General features: G+C 36.2%; 1 protein-coding gene across 16 annotated transcripts in view; it reads right to left on the bottom strand.

Moving 5' to 3' along the window:
• The window catches only part of LOC137062328 (uncharacterized), a 78,577-nt gene that overhangs the window by 22,726 nt on the left and 35,374 nt on the right, over positions 1–20,477 (bottom strand). For 11 of the 16 annotated variants that reach the window (XR_010901225.1, XR_010901227.1, XR_010901229.1 and 8 more), the window contains 2 exons: positions 10,349–10,444; positions 7,315–7,374 (listed from right to left, as the gene is read on the bottom strand). Coding sequence is in view for 10 of the 16 variants with exons in the window: in XM_067433202.1 (XP_067289303.1) it covers positions 7,315–7,374; positions 10,349–10,363 (75 nt within the window). In the remaining 6 variants the exon portion in view is untranslated. Of the gene's footprint in view, positions 1–7,314; positions 7,375–10,348; positions 10,445–14,584; positions 17,126–20,477 lie in introns of those variants that run through there. The other 5 variants (XM_067433207.1, XM_067433209.1, XM_067433206.1 and 2 more) reach the window with 2 other exon arrangements.

Genomic DNA, 20,477 nt, shown 5'->3' with positions numbered 1-20,477 from the left:
TATAGATATTTTATTAACATGTTAAATATGGATATTTTTCTTAAACAAACCCATCGATTCACTTCAGAAGGATTTTATTAACCCTCTGCAGCCGTGTGGATTACTTTTATGATGGATGGATGCATGGATGGATGGATGGATGCACTTTTTTGGCCTTCAAATTTTGGGCTGCCATTCACTGCCATTATAAAGCTTTGAAGAGCCAGGTCCTTTTTTTAAAACATAAAACTCTGATTGTATTCGTCTGAAAGAGGAATATCATATACACCTAGGATGAATTGAGGGTGAGTAAATCATGGGGTAATTTTCATTTTTGAAATATTCACATTTCTGGGGTCGATAAGATTTTTTTAAAGGATTCATTAAATTGATCAGAATTGACAGTAAGGATTTGCATTTTTTTTAATCAATTTAAATTAAAAGCTGTTCATACATTCAACTCAAGTGAATATTTGACTTTTGATGGCAGACTGCGATATTATGTCAAATCTGAGAATGAGCATGTAATGCTCATTCTCATGAATCCATGAATGATCAGTAATTTAGTTGATATTGTTAATTTAGTTTAGTAGTTACATTTTTTTTTTATTTAATAAAATGTATTTCATTTAGTTGAAACTTTTCTGTCCCCAACTGAGGAAGCCAAGCCAAAGGCGACAGTGGCAAGGAACCAAAACTCCCTCTTTTCGAGTTTTAATAATGGAGAAAAATTAAGCGGAAAAAAACAGGGCTCAGTCGGGATGCCAGTTCTCCTCTGGCCAATTAACAAAGAGTGTATGATTATTAGGCAACCTTACAGGTCAGAAGTCATATTAGATCGGAAAATTCGAAAGATTGGAGACGGGTTCACTGAGGATGACATGTCGATTAAACAAATATTAAATAGGAATATTCGAAGGATCGGAGTCATCACGGCAGAGACGGGTTTATTGAGGATGACGTGTTGATGAGACAATTTCAGAGGGGAGACTAATTGACACGGTCATGTCATTTTAAACAGCTGTCAACCTGTCAGCAATCAACATGTCTTTCAGCATCCCTCCACCACCACGTCTTCCTCACACTCACCGGGTTGCTTTCCTAACCAGAGATACGGGCGGAGTACTCTGGGTTTGGGCAAAATACAGAGCTCTGAGCCCTCTCCTCGAACAGCACGCCAAATATGCATACTACTACACATTCTTTTATGTATACTATTTACTATCTAATTATTTGTAAGTGTGAACTTTCGAACTTACCCACATACAGGAGAGTTACAATGTGGAGAAGCCACAAATACCCCCAGACTGTTGCATGCACTGAGTGAAGCATGGGGGTGGATCAGTGATGGTTTGGGCTGCAATGGGAATCCCTAGGCCCACTACACTCACTCATGCTATATGAGCGCATCACTGCAAAGGACTACCAAACCATTCTGGAGGACCATGTTCACCCAATGCAAAACACTGTACCCTGAAGGTGGGGCAGTGTATAGGGATGATAATGCATCAATACACACAGCAAGACTTGTGATAGAGTGGTTTGATGAACATGAAAGTGAAGTTGAACATCTCCCAATGGCCTGCACAGTCACTAGATCTGAACCACTTTGAACTGTTTTGGAGGACTGCGTCTGGAAACCATTCCCTCCACCATCATCATATAGTGACCTGGCCACTGTTCTGGAAAAAAGCACGGCCCAAAATCCCTCTGGCCACTGTGTAGGACTTCTATCTGTCATTCCCAAGACAAACTGATGCTGTATTTGCTGCAAAAGAAGGCCCTCTACCATACTACTAAATTATTGTGCTCTAAAACCAGGCGTCATGGACACTTTCTGGCTGTACAAGTTTGTTGAACATATTCATAAACGGGGCTGTAACCACTATTGGCATTAAGGGCACAAAGTCCCCCCCAATAAATGATATTAGCCTACTTAAAGGGTTAGTTCACCCAAAAAAATGACAATTCTGTCATTAGTTACTCACCATCATGTCGTTTGACACCCATTAGACCTTTGTTCATCTTTGGAACACCAGTTAAGATATTTGTGTTGAAATCCGATGGCTCAGACAGGCCTTCATTGACACCAATGTCGTTTCCTCTCTCAAGACCCATAAAGGCACTAAAGACGTCGTTACAAAGCCCATCTCGCTACAGTGGTTCTACCATAATTTAATGAAGCGACGAGAATAGTTTTCTGAAGCCTCAGAGCTTAATGAATCAAGTTATCGATTCATGATTCGGATCACGGGACTTTTGTGATCTGAATCATGAATCGATACATGATTCATTAAGCTCTGATGCTTCAGAAAGCTGTTTTGAAATCGGCTATCACTTTATAAGTCGTCATTTCGTGTGGTTTTTTTGCACACAAAAACTATTCTCGACGCTTGATAAAATTATTGTAGAACCACTGTAGTGAGATGGACTTTGACGTCTTTAGTGCCTTTATGGGTCTTGAGAGAGGAAATGACATTGGTGTCAATGAAAGCCTTTCTGAGCCATCGGATTTCAACAAAATTATCTTCATTTGTGTTCCGAAGATGAAAGGTCTTACGGGTTGAATGACATAAGGGTAACTAATTATTTATTATATATAATACTTATTAATTTTTGGGCAAGCTAACCCTTTAAAGCAGTAGTTCACTTTAAAATAAAAAATAGCCCATGATTTACTCACCCTCAAGTCATCCTAGGTGTATAGTTTGAAGCTCAAAAAAGCACATCCATCCCTCATAAACGTACTCCACACGGCTCCGGCGAGTTAATAAAGGCCTACTGATGCGCATCGATGGATTTTTATGAAGTAAAACTTTAAGAAGTAAAACATCGAGCTTCTGACAGACCGCATCGCGTATTAAACTCCTTTAATGGTTCTCTTCCTTACGCACCGCTCTGTTTGTTGTTACAATCTAAAAAGTGCTGGGTTAAAAACAACCCAAGTTGGGTTGAAAATGGACAAACCCAGAATTTTTTGTTGTTTGAACCCAGTAAATGGACCCATTCAAACAACCCAATTACTGGGTTTGTCCATTTTCAACCCAACTTGGGTTGTTTTTAACCCAGCACTTTTTAGAGTGTAAGATGACGGATAGTTAAAAAAGTAAAAATTTTATGCTGGTCAATGTCGAAATGTTCAGTGAAGATGAGAGTGAATTCCAACGCGGCACTTTTAGTTTTGACAGTGAAAGAGTGCATGTGTGATAAGATATAAGTTAAACACGTAATATTTGATAACTGCTATATGACGGAAACATTTAATGACCCACAGTAACAAACAGTGATGCAAACTACTCAACTTTTTTAATGTAATTTAAACGATGTCATTCATAACTGAATGGGACAAGACAAAACAAGTTTTTCACATTTTTGACATATTAGAGATACACAAACAAGACTGAATGTGTGAATGTGCTTTTTTAAATAAAACATTATTTGCAAAGAGTTTAAATGGATTGGGGAGCAAGGGGTTAGTTGTGACACACATGGTTTAAAAACTGTCCACACATGACAGGATGACAAAACTTTGTGTATTTACTAGTTGCCATTTCATCATTATTTAGAGAAAAGTTAAAAAAAAAAAAAGTTTTTTTGAAGATATCACTGAACATTTATTTAATCATACCAAAGGTAAATTAAGTACTTAAGTTACTTAAGTAACTTTTTGCCCTTTCCGGGCAAAGTGCGCTAAGCTGCTGTCCAATCACAACACGGGAAGCTCTGGCCCAATCAGAACTCGTTACGTGTTTCTGAAGGAGGGAATTCATAGAACAAGGAAATCATCAGGCCGTTTTTAGGACAGAGGAAACAGCGCTGTACAGATAAGTAAAGTGTGTGAAAAATACTGTTTTTTTACACGCAAAACACGAACTCATGTTATATTGCACACTGTAAACACAACCAAAGCTTTGAAGAACGGGACCTTTAAATCCCAGTAGTGCAGGTGGGGTGCGTGCTTTATAATAATGAGCCCCTATTAGAACTACGCTATTATATTCTATACTTTTATGAATTATTTTGAGAAACCATGAGAAAAGGGTAAATAAGGACCAAGAGTCAATGTTCAGAAATTATAAATTATTATTATTAATATTTTTTAACTATGCTGTAGCTGTATTATTATATTTATTTTTAAAAGTTAATAATTGTATTTTATTGACAAAATATTTTAGTTTGTCTTGGATTTTTTTAAAAATGATATCAGGTAAAATGTTAAACTTTCATATGCTCATGTCACATCGTTCCCCTCACATGTTACCTATGAGGCATGCTGTCACATTACACTTCCATTCTTTCAGGGTAAATCAAGAAAAAAGTATACACTGTATAAATGAAACAAAAGCACATAATTGTCGTGTGAAATTAATGTGGGGGGAAATAAATACTTTGAACCGCAAGTGGATTTACACAAACTGAGTAAGAGGTGTTAGGTTGTGCCCCCCTCTCCTCAACCTCAAAACTCTAGGCTATAATTAGACCTGCAACTTTGTTTACCATTCTTATTTGTTCTTTATTCCCTTAAATCCCTTTGGATCCTTTAATTACTTAATTTCTTGAAATAAAGACACAACCCCCCTCCCTCTCTCAAAAAACAAAAAACAAACTTCAAGACATGGTTACAGTCATGGTTCATAATATAAACTACATCGGTGGTTCTTCTGATAATGTGTCAACTTGAGGAGAACTGACTTCATACATCTATGAAAAATGACCTCAAGACCAGTCGGTTAAAAATAATTAAAGAGGAGCGAAGTTTTGTTATCTAATGCAATAACATTCACTTTTAAATGTGGTTCAGTGTCCAAATATGTTTAGAGGACTTTATGAGCTGTGTCTCAAACTTCTCATAAGATGCATTAGTTTGCATGTCTCTGTCTCTCTTAGTGTTTGTCTCCATCTCTCTCTCCTTCTTTCTCACACACACCCACTCATACTAGTGTTTCAAACTGCCCTTTTAACCATTATGGGATCTTTATGTGAAATAGCGGTTCATATGAAACACTCTGGGTGGGCGTCATATCTTCAGATTAGAAGGACCACAGGCCACAGGCCAATGACAGAGACAACGTCAGATCCATTACATGACAGGGCCAAATCACCATCCTGCACTGTCAACAAAACCAGGACCAACCTGAGCTATGCCATCAGATCTAGGCTGCAACTACTCATCCCTGTGGGAAAACAAAAACTAATACAAAAAAAATTGAGTCGCATTAACGCAAGACACTACAGGCAAAGGCATTGTTTTTTCATGCACTGGTCAATTTTGGGATATTTTGCTTACATAACATGCCTTCTTTCAGACAGTTGGAAAGAAAAGATCCAAAATAGACACTTAAGTGTTTATTTCATGACACTTTATCTACTCACGTCTGTAGATTTTAATTACATACACATCTTAATCTTTTTATGAGTTTTTATCTCATGCACTGAGCCAGAAATCTCTGTTTCAGTAGCACTTATACATCCGTTCCCCTGAAGGTTTCAGAAGGGTTTGTTCAGGGTTTCTGCAGGTTTTATGAAGGTAAATATAAGACCTTTAAAAATCAATTAAAGAAAATGCAGAACAATATGTTCTCTTAATGTAAATGTCTAAACAATATGTTCTCTTAATGTAAATGTCCACATTACTGGTGGCACTTCAAAGTTTGGAAATACAATTTTCAACAGATTTCCATACATTTTAATACATTTTACACAAAGAAAATTGCTTCAAGTTGAGATCTTGGGGAATCTTGTAGAAGTGAGTTGAAGCCATCTGCCATGGGTTCATAAAAATCTACTTCATTTCAATTTTCACAGTCATTTTCATATCCACAGATATTTGTTTGTTTTAAGCATAAACTCACTTAATTTTTAACTCACTTAAAGACCTAATTTCTTCATTTTGCATTTCATTAAATGTAACTTGATCTAAGGATGTTTTGAATTTGTACTGGAAAAAAAAAATCCTGAGGAAGAACATAATTTTTTTAAGCGCATGCAATTTAATTTTGCAATTAAATGTAGGGCCCTGTGTTTTATTTTCTTTAGTTTTATAGTTTTAATTTTGAACTCTGCTTTAATGGTTAGATTTCATTTCACTGACTTTTATTCATTTTCGAAACACAAAAAAAGTTGTTCTTTTATAATTTCTGTCCCTCCACTGACAGTCTGTGCTAATTCCAATTTGATGCTTCAAAAAGTTCATAAAGAGATCATAAAACTAATCCATACAAATCAAGCCGTTTATTCCAGATTTTCTGAAGAGACTCGATCTCTTTATATGATGAACTAAAGTCTTACGGGTTTGGAGTGACATTAGGGTGAGTAAATGTTGACAGAACTTAGTAAATTTCATTTTTATGAATGCAATTCCGTCCACATTTTCTGCATTGCAGAAATCTTAGGGTGCTAATTTAATGCCATGATATTGAATTTAAGACATTTTTAAGGCCTTAAAGTTTAAGACGAAACCCTATATCATTCACTTGATTTACAACATGCTATTCCTAACACATGGTAAAAAAATGTGTTAACCTTTAACTCAATCATTTTTAACCTGGAATTAAATGTATACAATGCTCAGATTTCTGTACTGGAAAAGTGTGCAAACTAGTGTATATATATGATAAGATAATGCCTCATTTGCATATTTATTTCAGAAATTTCAGAAAACGTGAAGTACTGTGATTAATGACCTGGGGAAAGAATAGTGATAAATATGAAGTAAAATATTTAACTTGTAGTCTGTTGCCTCAAGTTCCATTTAAAAGCTAAATCCACGCATCATGTAATGCCTCCCAGAAAGCATACATGGTTATAAAACATATATTTAGCATACAAGCTGAAGCTTAGTCTATGTTTGTGAAAGCGATTGCACAGTGAGTATAACAACAACAAGCGACATGTGGGCGTACAGCATCAACAACTCCCGTCTATCTAGGCCATTTAGATCTGAAAACAAGATGATGGGAATTTCAGAGCAACGGACAACGTCTGGACCCCATGATCTCATTCCGGCCTGTAATTTACCAATGGCACTACCACCATACTAATTTGCACAGTCAAACTGTCAATTTGATGTCTTATGGGAACTGTAGGTAGACACCTTGCAGACTATGTACAGGGTTTCCCCGGCGCAATGGCACATTTGCTGGTGACTTTCTCTCCGTTTTCATTTAACTCTTTCCGCTATACATCTAAGCAGTACGCCCACCCTCTCTGACACACCAAAACCACACACACACACACACACACACAATATGTGCATGTGCACACACACACACACCATTCTGCCTTTCCATTTGCTCATGGGCCCCCAGATAAAAGTCAATGTCTTGAATTACTCACCCAATGAGGGCCACCATCTGCTTCACTATATGTGCTTGCTGAAGGTATCACAAAGACTTTCTGTATGAGAGAGAGAAGTCACTCCATCAGTTATCCATGTGCTCATTGGGGAGTGGTACTGGGTGATACACTCATAACCACATCAGATGCCCCCCTACGGACCTTCTAACTCAGCAAATGAGCAGGCGGTGGTCAGCAGAAAGAGAGCTTTTTCTGTGATCAGAGGTTAAAGCACAACATGACACATCTTAGAGCTGACATACAAGGCCTTATACAGATGGTGTAAGCCTTACAAGGCCCAGGGCTACAGCTAATACACTCGAGGGAGGGAGGGAGGGAGGGAGGGAGGGAGGGAGGACTGTGAAAAAAAAAGAAGAAAAGAAACAAAAACATGTCTGAAAACCTGACTGGAAGTAAAACAGGATCAAAGATGGCTCCTGTCCAGTCTAGATCCTGCTGACTCACAAGTTCAGCCATGATAAAAGGCAGGATGGGCGGCGTGTGTGTTGGGGGTCGGGGTTTTGTTGGCTGTGCCTGGTGCAACTCAATCAGTCGAGACTTACTCATTATGTTTTTTTTCTGCTGCAGTGTTTGTCACGGCTGTCATGGCTGATTCGGACAAACACACACTGTAATGTCTGGTGCCTGCATAAGCACATCTGGAGCTACTTTCAATTAGTTGTATTGCTTTATTTGTGCAGTTATAATTAGCATATGCTTTATGTATAAAGTACATGCATAAATGAAAAAATGAAAAAAAAAAAAGAAGATTGGTGGATTTAGGGAAATTAAGAATAAATACATATCTAATGTTTTGTTAATCATTTTATTATATGGTTATGTATATACACTTGGGTTAAAAATAACCCAAGTTGGGTTGAAAATGGACAAACCCAGAAATTGGGTTGTTTGAATAGGTCCATTCACTGGGTTCAAACAACCCAATTTCTGGGTTTGTCCATTTTCAACCCAACTTGGGTTGTTTTTAACCCAGAATTTTTTCGAGTGTAATTATGTTTTTGCATATCAGCATAAATACCAGTTTTTTTAATATCTAATCATGATATACAAAAGAGCATATGCACAAAACATGCTGAAACTAAAACACCAGCACCGAGGGTTAATGAAATCAAAGGAAACATTTGAGACGAGTGTATCATGTTATATACAAAAACATATTGTGTGTCTGAATCCACCTGATCCACAGGTGAGGCCATTCAGATATCGTATATGTATGACTAACACTGACACACTCACACTCTTTCTGTCTGTATCACCCTTCACGCACTTGCTTAGATGCACACACTTTCTGTCTGCTTTTAGATTTCACACTCCTTTCCCCTTTTCTTCCTCCTCGCAAACACACACAACAGCTCAACAGTTTAAATCTATTCTCATCACTGCATTTTTTGTGTTCTAAATGTGCAGTTAAGCACATGAATAAATAGGATTATTATGATACATATCCATTAATTAGATATTAAGGGACTTGAGAAAGTATAGTATTTGTGCACAAACTTATTTTATTTGAAAACTGTAAAACAAACAAAACAGACTTTGAGGGGAACATCAAAATGGGTTATTCAAATGACAGATTCATAGTTTGTTTTATTTGTTTCATATTGACTAATGAAATTTTATCAAATCACAGAAATTCAATTTGGCCAATTGAAAATTTTTTATGTGACCAGTGACTAGAAAATGTTCAATTGGAGAGGCCTGAAGTTTTTTACAGTGTACTGCAGTATAAGGGAATAATGGAATTGTGTTGCCTATAAGCTTTTAATTCTAAGAAGGAAACAACATTAAAATCTCAAACAACTACACATTTTCATGAGATTAACTTAATTTATGTATATGAGGGCATGTTTATTTATCACTGTGGGGATTGATTTCAAACACTGATAAAGGCAGCAATTTCTCATTTTCACTTTGAGTGTTTTGCCAGCTGTCATAACGGTTGTGTTAACAAGCTGTGAGTAAACTGCTGAAATTACTAGACGAAAGATGTTTAGGTCCACTTCATTATGGTGATTTTTTTCTTCTTCAATCTTATCGGCAGGCATTTAGTGCACATATTTGAACGCATATAAAACATCTAAGTGTATTTTAGATGCACTGATACAATGCAAAATGATTACCCTATACATATACATATATATATAGGGTTTATATAACTTCCTAAAGTTGCTTCCCTGAAACTAGTCATACTGAAACTATGTATGCACAGTTGGACAATTTCCACCTTAATTTAATACATCTGAGTATGGAATGAATGTCAGGGTGTCTCGATTTAGAGGCTACAGCTGCAACTTTTTACAAAATGGAGGCAGATAAACACAAAATGGCCGCCTCTAATTTTACTTTAGAGTCACAGTTGATCAGAATACTCCTGACTCCACAAATATGAAGTTATGAAAACATTATACATTGTAATATAAAAAGGATGAGTACCTTATAGTTATGGTTATGTTTGGATACACATATATTTTAATATATAGCCTACATACATACATAGAGACATATATTAAATGTTCATATATTCACAAACATATACAACTTCTTTTCGATATGTACATTTCTCTTTTACCTATTTATTTGTCTTTGTTTGCATTTAAGTAACTAAGAATACAATGGTTGTAAATTTAAATCATATACACTTTAGTTTAGGGTCCAATTCTCACTATAAATCTCATATACTGCATATATGGATATTGGCTTTTTATTATACTAATTTAGCACATATTAATGCCTTATTCTGCACTAACATATTCTACATCTTAATCCTGCCCAATACCTAAACTTAACAACTACCTTAATAACTATTAATAAGCAGTAATTATGAGTTTATTGAGGCAAAAGTCATAGTTAATAGTTAGTTAATAGTGACAACTGGACTGTAATCTAAAGTGTGGCCATATTTAAATACAGAGGGGTAAGTCTGTGAACACACATCCTCCGGCATTCATATAATAGTTTATTAACATTTGGGGTATCAGCATTAGTTGTGTATGTTTGTAAAGTCTTTACTCACCTCAGTGTGTCTCATTGCTGCTTATAGCACTAAAAATAAAGTCCAGAAATGGTTTGGGAAAATATCCAGAGGTGATCCATGAAACAGATATGAGATCTGAAACATACAAAAAGATCATAAAGGTCTAGGAAAGCACGAGAGAAAAAATATTTTGTTCTGAATATATATTTTAAAATAGATGTAATGAAATATAGTAACAGTGATGTTTACTGTGTTCTTTATGAAATTAAAATAGATTGTAAGTTAGTAATAATTCAATTCTGGATAACACACGAGGAAGAACAATATCCGTCAGTCCGATTCCTTAAAGTTGTTCTGTTTTTTGTTTTTTTTGAAAGTGTGAGCTCTGAATAAAACTCTTCATCCCTGTCAAACAGTGACATATTCTTGCTATTACTAATAACCTTGAAAGGTCTTCTATTCGTCAGAACACTAACAGAGACACGGGCAAGAATTCCTGAGGAACTCTCAGATTGCACAGTTCGTTCTGATGGTAAAGAGCTAAAAAAAGAAAAGAGTTAAAAAAGAAGTGCTACCAGAAAAATTTGTTAGACATAAATTAACATTTCTGACTGTTGAAATTTACTGAGTTTACCCTTACGAAACAAATGAAAAAATCTATTTTTTAAACCGTCATCTTAACTTTTATGCAGGAAAACATAACACATACAATTTGAAAGCATCAAAATGTGATTCATTTGATGCATTTAATGTGCAACAATATTCAAAGATCTAATGTGGTATAACTAACACACACAATATGAAAAGGAGGGAAAGCATATTTAAATCTGAGCTTTTACTTTTTTGTATCTAAAACTAATAATTAGAGCTCAGCAAAATAATTTTCCACAATTGTCTAGAGACATTTGGGGGGGAGAAAAAGCTTAAAAAACTGACGTTACTAATAATTCTTTATAAAAAAAAATGCTCGCACACACACTTTGTGGTCCTTGCAGAGCAAAACTAATTTTACAGAGCTTTAAAAAATGATTCCCGTCTAGTAAGATATATTTATATCCTTCTATGCCAACAGGCAAACATGAAGTCATGATAACACAAAGACAAATATGACAGTAACGAAAAAAGTAAGAAAGATATTTTCATCTATCTTTATATTCATTCATTTTAACACAAGAACTGTTTGATTCAGAGTTAAAGCTTAAATGAAATCTATTTTATGCATTTAGTAATATATTAAACACTTGCCACATTTGTTTTTTAGTCAATGAACCAGCTTCACCTAAACCCGCCCATAAACTTCAGGCAAATCTGAATACACTTTGAAAGACGGCTTGCTAAAATTATTCTTTCAAGCTCTTGTCATTATTTTTATTTTATTTTAAAAACACATCTAAATAGTATATCAAATTCTTGATGAAATAATAAACACATTGTAGCGCAGAGACAATGCACTAAATGACAATGCACTAAATGCATTAATTCATCAATGTAGTTCATTTAATCATTCCTAGTTTTAAATGCCTTTAAAATACTTGTCTAATAAATTAATCCTTTAAATGTTTACTTCACTGCACTTTTTAAGAATCGTATTTTGCAAGTTTTAATTGTTTAACATGATTTGGGAGGATTATGTTAACACACACAGGACAAAATGTTGCCACATATTCTGAGAATATCTGACACAATCATTTAGTCTGAAAAACACACGTTTTAATAAATTGTTTGCGTGCTACAGATAATGTAAAATCATGTCAGAATTAAATGATCTTGATGAAACAATTAGAACAAATCTAAAGAGCATAAGGAATCTAAGAGAGGATTTAGGTGGATTTTAGCCAGCATACAAACTGATCTAGCAGGAGAAGAATGAATGAGAGAATAATCTATTGGCATATTTCTAGATTTGTAAACTTTTTTTTGTTTTTGTGCATGATATCTCCCCATTAAATTAAAAGGGACTTCTACATTATTTGTAGAAAACCAAAGAGGGCGAGAGAAGTCTGTGTTCATTTAGGAATTACATCAACTTACTGCTCTGTAACACACTTATGAGCAAGACAACTAAATATATATATTTTTTAATAATTTGGTGTAGTTATATCCTATTCTATTGCAGGATTTGATCTCAAAATATTAAAAGACAATTAAAAACAGTAAAATGTACATGTATCTTACCTAAAACATTTCACTCATGTTCCCTACTATATCATTTTACAAAACAAGCATCCAAAATGTTTAACCCTTACCAGAAATATCCATGAACCTTTGAATGACACATTTTAAATGTTCAATGCATTGGAATGGGGGACAAGACCAGGCGCCTAGGTGCTTCCACTGAGTCACAGAAAGCTTGACATTTCTGAAGCTTTATTCCTCACAAAAGGCTATTTTACTGACATGACATGGATTTTCCTGCAGATATAGTTTCTGGGAAGAGGGGTGGCATATATATAAAAAAAACTATAAAATGAAGAGGGGAAAAAAATCTAGGAAAAGATAATAACAGTAGATTTTAAGGAAAATGTTTTGCATTATTATTATTTATGTTTAGCAGACATGAATACTATTTATAAAGTAACAAACTAACAAATATGCAGCTTTTATTTTATTTCATGTATTTGTAACGGTCTAACTGACAGCACCATATGAGACAAATTACATATTCATTTTTTAAAACAGCAGAGCTGGATTTGTGCTTACTTTAAATGCTTTTAAAGTTTATTTTATCATATATATATATATATATATATATATATATATATATATATATATATATATATATATATATATTCTATATATAGAAAGAGAGAGAGAGAGAGAGAGAGAGAGAGAGAGAGAGAGAGAGAGAGAGAGAGAGAGAGAGAGAGAGAGAGAGTAAGAGAGTAATGAATGTCTCATAATGAAAATCTAAAAGCATCTTAGTTTTTTTTATACAACGAAACTGGTGAAAATAATTATTAGGCTATAAAATAGACGTTTTCACAATTGTTCTAATAATATCTGACCTATTTGTGGAATTTTTAGGATTCAGGTAATTGTAAAACAAACTTTCTAAATTTGCCTTTTCTAGAAATGCATTCCAAAATCATTCTATCAATATGAAACATTCACCATTCATCTCAGGATCAATGCATACACATGTTTTACACTCAAACAATTTTTTCCAGTTCAATGCATACACATATAATGCTCTATTTGTCTCCTATGATCGAAAATAAATGTTTAAACCCCACTGATCATAAAAATGAGCAGGAGCACTGAGAGAATCACTGACAGGTGGCAAATACAATTAATATATTGATGGCATGGGCCAATGAGATCATCTGTAATTCATTTACTGTACATAGGTTGAGAATGCTTTTTGCTGCTAGAGATAAAAGTAGATTAGCACTCGATATAATAGACGAAGGGCATGGGAGGGGATTTTTACTGAATCAAACCTAATATGGACATCAAATCGGTCCAAGAAAAGCTGGCAGGGGAGAGAAAGGAGGGGTGACGGGAGCAAGCAGAACAGCTGTGTTTTGATTGGACGAACTTGAAAATTCCGAATTTGTTCTGTCCAATCACAAAGGCTGATTGGACACATAGCAACAGCACATTTCATTCCATTGCCGTTTTTTTCTCCCTCTCTCTCTCTATAGATTCTTCTGTTCATTTTTACAGTAAACCAGACATAAAAATATCAGGTTGGTAAGAGAGGAATGTCTTTTGTTCAGAGCTTGAGCACTCCGGATCAGCTTTAAACCGCAGGATGAAAGTGCTTGATTAAAGAGCAACATTCATGCCCATCCCCATTACAAACACTTCATTCTGCTCCGAGCCATGAGTCACTTTCAAACGGGCACAAGAAACTGCTGAGTAATGTCAAGACTTAATCACTGCATTCAGGTCCAGTCACAAGTCTCTCATCTATCTTCAAAGGTATCTTTTATCTCCAGACATCTGTATACACTGTCACTCGCCTCCCATCTACCCCACACCGAACAGATGCAGCAAAATCTGTCCCAATATCAGCGAGTAAACAGACCACATTATAGCAGACTGAAAGTTATCCTCAGGATGTTTTGTGTTGCTGACTAATTCCCCTTAGTCATTTTACCCAGAAAACAACACAGAAAGCTGATGAGAGCTAAATCGAGCAGCTATTTCAGAGTTTTATAGAGCGGTACACATGTAATCATGCCGTTATGTGACGTATTCATAATTCTAGTGGGAACTTTCCTTCTCTAACCACAACAGTGGCCATCGGACACGATGAATGAATAGCCAGGCTGGTTGTACTTTTTTTATTTCAATCTTTTTCTCATGCACATGGAAAATTACCATTTGGCAAAGCGTTCAGCCACCACAACCTCCCCGCGTTTACCAGCTCCGACCCAGCGTCCCTCGGGGCAGGGTTCACCAGCAATTACATTTAAGAGATCTTGTCAAAGGTGCGCCTTCAGTAAAACCATGGGAGACAGTTTCGACTCTCTGATATGTTTCCAGGATTTTGACGTTGATCATCATCACCTTCATCTTAAGACTTGTTTTCAGCTTCAGGAAGTTCAGAGGGCATCTATTTTTCTGAAAGCAATTTTTGCCATATTTCAGAAGACTGATTTACCAGAATCCACTGTCGAAAAGGCTACTGATTATTTTTACCCCCAAAAATACTCTACTTAGTATATTTAGCGAAGCAACGTGAGTCACGACCGGCTTTTGTTACAAGAGAAATGACGAGGATTGACGCATTAAGACGAAAGACTTCCCTAATCCACATTCACACCTAATAATATTCCTCTTTCCACGCCACATTCTACAGTTACAACTTCCCCTTTACGTCAATGGCACCTCGGTAACAATAGCAACACTCCTATACATACAGCATCAACATTTACCTGAGCCCGGATAATGATAACAGAGCTCATTTGAAGGGACAGCCCACCTAAAGATGGAAATGATCATTTATGCATTTCTGTGGAAAACAACTTTTGTGCATATAATGGAAGTCAATGCATGGGGACCAAAATAACACTGGACTTATTGACTAGAAAAAAAGAAAAGAAAAAATATGTTCTTCCAAAATAAATTCTTTTGAGTTTCACAAAAGAAAAAAAAAGTCATACAAGTTTTTAAATGACAGAAGGGTGAGTAAATTACAAAATTTTAATTTTGGGGGCTAACTAAACCTTTAACACTAACTCTTTCATTTTTTTATTATTATTTATTTAATAAAGGCAAATTGCTCAGGTAATAGATTTCAATGAGGCTGCTTGCATCGTTATCCATTTTCATTCGCGTAGAATGTTAATTTGTCTGTCTGTGGAGCAAGTGAGTTTGCAAAAGCAAATATTATGGATGATCTAATATGATCCGGAAAATCAGACCGCCAGCTGTGAGAATCACAGGAAGACCGCAATCAGGTTATAAAGTAAACTGTACCCTCATCACACACACACACGCACGCACACACACACACCTTTCTCAGATTATTATCCCCTTCCTTTTTCTTTGTGAATGAAACCCTTTCAGACAGGCACGAAGACAAACGTCTCTGGCATAAAATGCCGCCAAATATCAAAGTCCATTATACAAGCCTCTCTCTCTCTCTCTCTCTCTCTCTCTCTCTCTCTCTCTCTCTCTCTCTCTCTCTCTCTCTCACACACACACACACACACACGCTCTCTTTCTACGGCATATAGCGCAGGAAGTGATTATGATGCCTGACGTAATCGGACCGTTCCAGGGAGGGAGAGACGAAAAAAATTCAAATCTATATATCACGAGGAGGAAAAAAATGTGCACCCTGGAGTCCACGTTGACAAATTCTTTAACAAGCTGTGGTCAAAGGGAAGCTGGTTGAAGACTGACTCAGCCCCTCCTTTCAGCAGTTTACTGGAAACACGGGGGGAGGCAGGGGGAGGAGGGAGTTTCAGAGAAGTCACATGACCCATAAGGGCAGGGCTAACCACAGCTCTGGGAGGAGAGGAATCAGGGCGAGGGGGGTGGGGGGGCAGATACACGCCCTTCCCCAAGCAGATGCCTCCGAATCGGGTTACTTACTCGACTGCCTGGGAGTTGGCAGGGGAGAATTCACAGACAAGCTAACCCTTTAAGTGCTGGAGACAATGATTCATAAAGCAAAATCAACCGTGTTAGTCCAAGTCCATCTTTTTAACGTTTTTTTAAATCAAATGAAGAAAAAAAAAGTTTCTGTGTCTAAAACAGCTGGTCATGACTATAAACGGATGCAGCTGATGATGTCTCGTCGCTTTGTGCCAGCCTGGCTCGTGTGTGTTCAGTCCCACACGTGCAATATGTCTGGTGCGCTCTAGAAACCAACATGACGACACAGACACTTGAAATATAATCCCATGCCCTTGACCTTTGGGCAAAGGATGTCTGGAACCATTCTGTTAGACTTGCGTCACACAAACGCACGTAGAAACATAAACAAATGAGTAAAAACACATTTAATAATTTCCTGTGGGTGCCGTCAAAGCTGAAAAATCTTAACAAAAAGGCAATTACTGAATATTTGCAATGCTACTGTCCTGGACAAAATGCAGTTTACAAAAATTAGAAAGCAAGTTCAAATCAAATCCGTTTTGGAAAAAGAGAACCGCTTCGTCTTCGCTCACAACGATACTGGAGGATGCTTTCAGATTCAAAGTGGCAGAAGATTTCAGTAGATTTTTTTTTTTAAAGCCACAGAAGAAGAAAGCGTGCCGTCTTCAGTCACAGAGTAAATGAGGAGTAAAAGGGTAGATTTGGGGGGAATCAGGCTTCAGACTGCACAGGGAAACTCTGCTGCAGCGCCAGAAAGAGATGCTGTGATCCAGAAGCGGACGTCAGAATGACCAAACAGCGACAGAGAGAGGGAGTGAGAGATAGAAAAAGGGAGAGAGAGAGAGAGAGAGAGAGAGAGAGAGAGAGAGAGAGAGAGAGAGAGAGAGAGAGAGAGAGCACAGAAGAGAGACAGATATGAGAGGCAGACACATGGAGACACATTGCAACTCGAAAAAGTAATTTGAGAGACCTGAAATATAAATGTTAGTTCTCTTTAAACAACTATCCCTCCCTCTTATGTTATTGTGGAGAAATGTGAGGACAGGACAACACAAATAGACACAAACACAACATTACACACTTTTTCCAATATATAGCAGTGGCTCTCAGCTAGTGGGTTGTGATCTGTCTGTTTTGATGAGGTCACAGACTACAGGAGAAACTATGCTAAAACTATTAATAAAATGCAACTAATCATCGATATCAAAATAAATAGGCTTTAAAGGAGGACAAATCTCCTCCCATAGGCTACCTTATGTGTTGTTGGTTGGGCATCCAATCAATGTCCACATTGTGTTTTGTGTGGTACATCTTATATTCATTGCAATATTAATACATTTAAAATGTTTTTTTTTAATACTGCATATCATTGGTTCATTTGAAATCTTGAAGCAAAACTAGTTGAGAACCACTATTTCTAAAATCACATACACACAATATTAGTTTATTACTATAAGGTATGCCTAAATGCCTAAAAACATGTAAAAAAAAAAAAAAAAACTATGTAAAAAAATAACTAAATAAAATCTCAAACCAAACAGGTTTCAAACAAAAACAGCTTGCATATTTGCTGGAAACTGCACAGTTGTCCTAATCTAAATACATGAATGCAGTTATGTAATCACAGAGTTTTTCCTTGTGTAAGTAAGAAAAATGTTTGGTTGATGAAGTGCAGAGTAATTTAGAAACAAAATGACCACATGACAGATGAGTCACGATACTTCCATCAGTGACGGTTTGAGGTTAACAACCAACATAAAGGTTCCCCGTAAGTCTGACATGACCAGAAACTTGCCATTCACGAGAAAGACTGCTGAGAAAGACCAACATCTGTCATAACACACACACAAAATGTGTTCATATATATTTGTATTAGTTGCTTCAAGAGAACTTAAGATGAGTGCAAAAAAAATGTTTGTGGAATTTGATATTTATATTTGTAGATGAGGAAATATTGCCCACGCAAAACCCTACACCATAATGCCAGCCCTTACAAAAAAGAAAGTTTATTCAAGTGTGCTATTAGTACAACTTTAAGTATACTTTGTATGTACTTCTCAGAAAAATACTTAAAATTGCACAGAAGTATACTTATACTGACAGAAAGGTCTAAGTATATTTGCCCTATACATGTCCTCAAACTTTTGATCAAAATATACTTAAAAGTATAAATAAGTATTCTAAGTATACGCATCTTGTAGTTGTGTTTACTCTTTTGATTGAGAAGCTATTACATACTTTTTTCACATAACTTTCATACAGTCTTATAAACTTACATTGCTTGAAAATAATTGATTTAATTATTATTATTAGTATCTGATTTTTGTTTGTGTAGGCTAGTCCACTGCTAGTGTATATAGGAATTGACTTCAAATTTAATTTACTATTCCCTGCTACTGACTGAATTTTCCAGCTACACTGTCAGGAAAAAAAGGTACATTGCTGTCACTGGGGCGGTACCCTAAGGTACAAAACCAAAAAGGTGCTAATACGCACTCTTAAAGTACTGATATGTACCTTTTAAGGTACTAATATGTACCATTTAGGGGTGATGTACCTTTTCAATTTTGTACCTTAGGGTACAGCCCCAGTGACAGCAATGTACCTTTTTTTCTGAGAGTGTATCCATGTTTTCAGTGTTATACGGTAGGCATAGACGAGGTAAAGAATAGGTGAAGTACAAGCAGAAACAAGTGATAGAAGATTGCTTATTAAAAAGTATCATCAAACTGCCTAATTTGGGAGCGAGGTTTCACACACACAGCTTTTACTGACCCATTACCATTACACTCTCACCCCTATACCACACTCCCATCTGTATAACGGTACCATGTGTAACCAGTCCTACTCGACCCACTTCGAGTGGAATTTGAAATGGCGTGTGAGGCGGTAGGGTTGGGTACCGGACCGAATCAGAACGCAGATTTCCTTTCAGACAGTTATAATTTGACTATGTGTTTTATTCATATTCTATATTCATATATCATATACTTACTATAGTTTACTCTATTCTTCTCCAAGTTCACCGGTCACTATGTATTTCGTGAGACGTGATCCGACAGATCCGATTCTCTGAGGCGGGGCCCATTACGCATTATAGATCAACTAACATGATCATTAAAAGGGTTTTAAATGACAAAACACATTCACTTACACATATTTAAAATCAGAATATCAGATAGTTCATGACATAGGTAACAAGTTTGTGAATATTTTGAATAAAAAATAAATAAATAAATAGATAAAACCGATACAGCTAAGATGTCATAAAGCACTATTTTACCTGCGGTGTCATAAAGCACGACATGTCGGCATGGAAACAATTAAGGCGATGCGTTCTAAAATATTTAGCCAGAGAATATGGTCATATTTCTGCAAAATAATGCTAAACTAAAGCTGGTTTGTAGGATACCATGGATACAGTCTACTTTGCTGTTGTTAGTACTGTAACTGTTATTTAGTGTTAAATTAGGCCTATTGTAGTTGGGTTAAGTGGCTTATGTTTACTGTGAATTTTTTAAGGTTTTTTAAAGAATTTATTTAAGAATTTTTTAAGAATTTTTTTAAATTGTTCAAGAGGAGTTAAGTTTTTCATGCACAGCTCTTATTGGACTATGTTCGTTACATTAGTGTGTTTTGAATATTTATTAGCATATTGCTATGCCATTTCAAGAGGTTTCAGAATGGTTAACAACTTGCTTTGCCATTGCTAGGGTATTTTAAATGGTTAACAAGTTGCTACGCCATTGCTAGATTAACCGGTCCTACTTGACCTGCTTAGAGAGGGATTTGGGATCTCCGGCGTGAAAGGCTGCTGTGATAACTAGGATGCTAATGACTGCAGCCGCTAGCATCAGGTAATGCTACAAGTTGCTATGCCATTTTAAGAGTGGTCAGAATGGATAGCAAACTGCTTATGTGTTGTTTTGAAAAAGTGTATGATCAGTTTGTGAAATAAAAAGACGTCAGATTGTGTGATTCTTTGACAGCAGTTTCCAGAACAGTTCGTTGTGTTTACGAGGGAATGAGGCTATTGTGGTTAAACTCCCCATAGCCATTATCACAGTTGCCATGGCGACAGGCCACCTATTGGTTGCAGATTAATCAGACGGAT

Source organism: Pseudorasbora parva, chromosome 23 (genome assembly GCF_024679245.1).
Source record: "Pseudorasbora parva isolate DD20220531a chromosome 23, ASM2467924v1, whole genome shotgun sequence".
Lineage (NCBI taxonomy): Eukaryota > Metazoa > Chordata > Actinopteri > Cypriniformes > Gobionidae > Pseudorasbora > Pseudorasbora parva.
The sequence above is the reverse complement of the archived record's forward strand: the minus strand, read 5'-3'. Positions and strand labels throughout refer to the sequence as shown.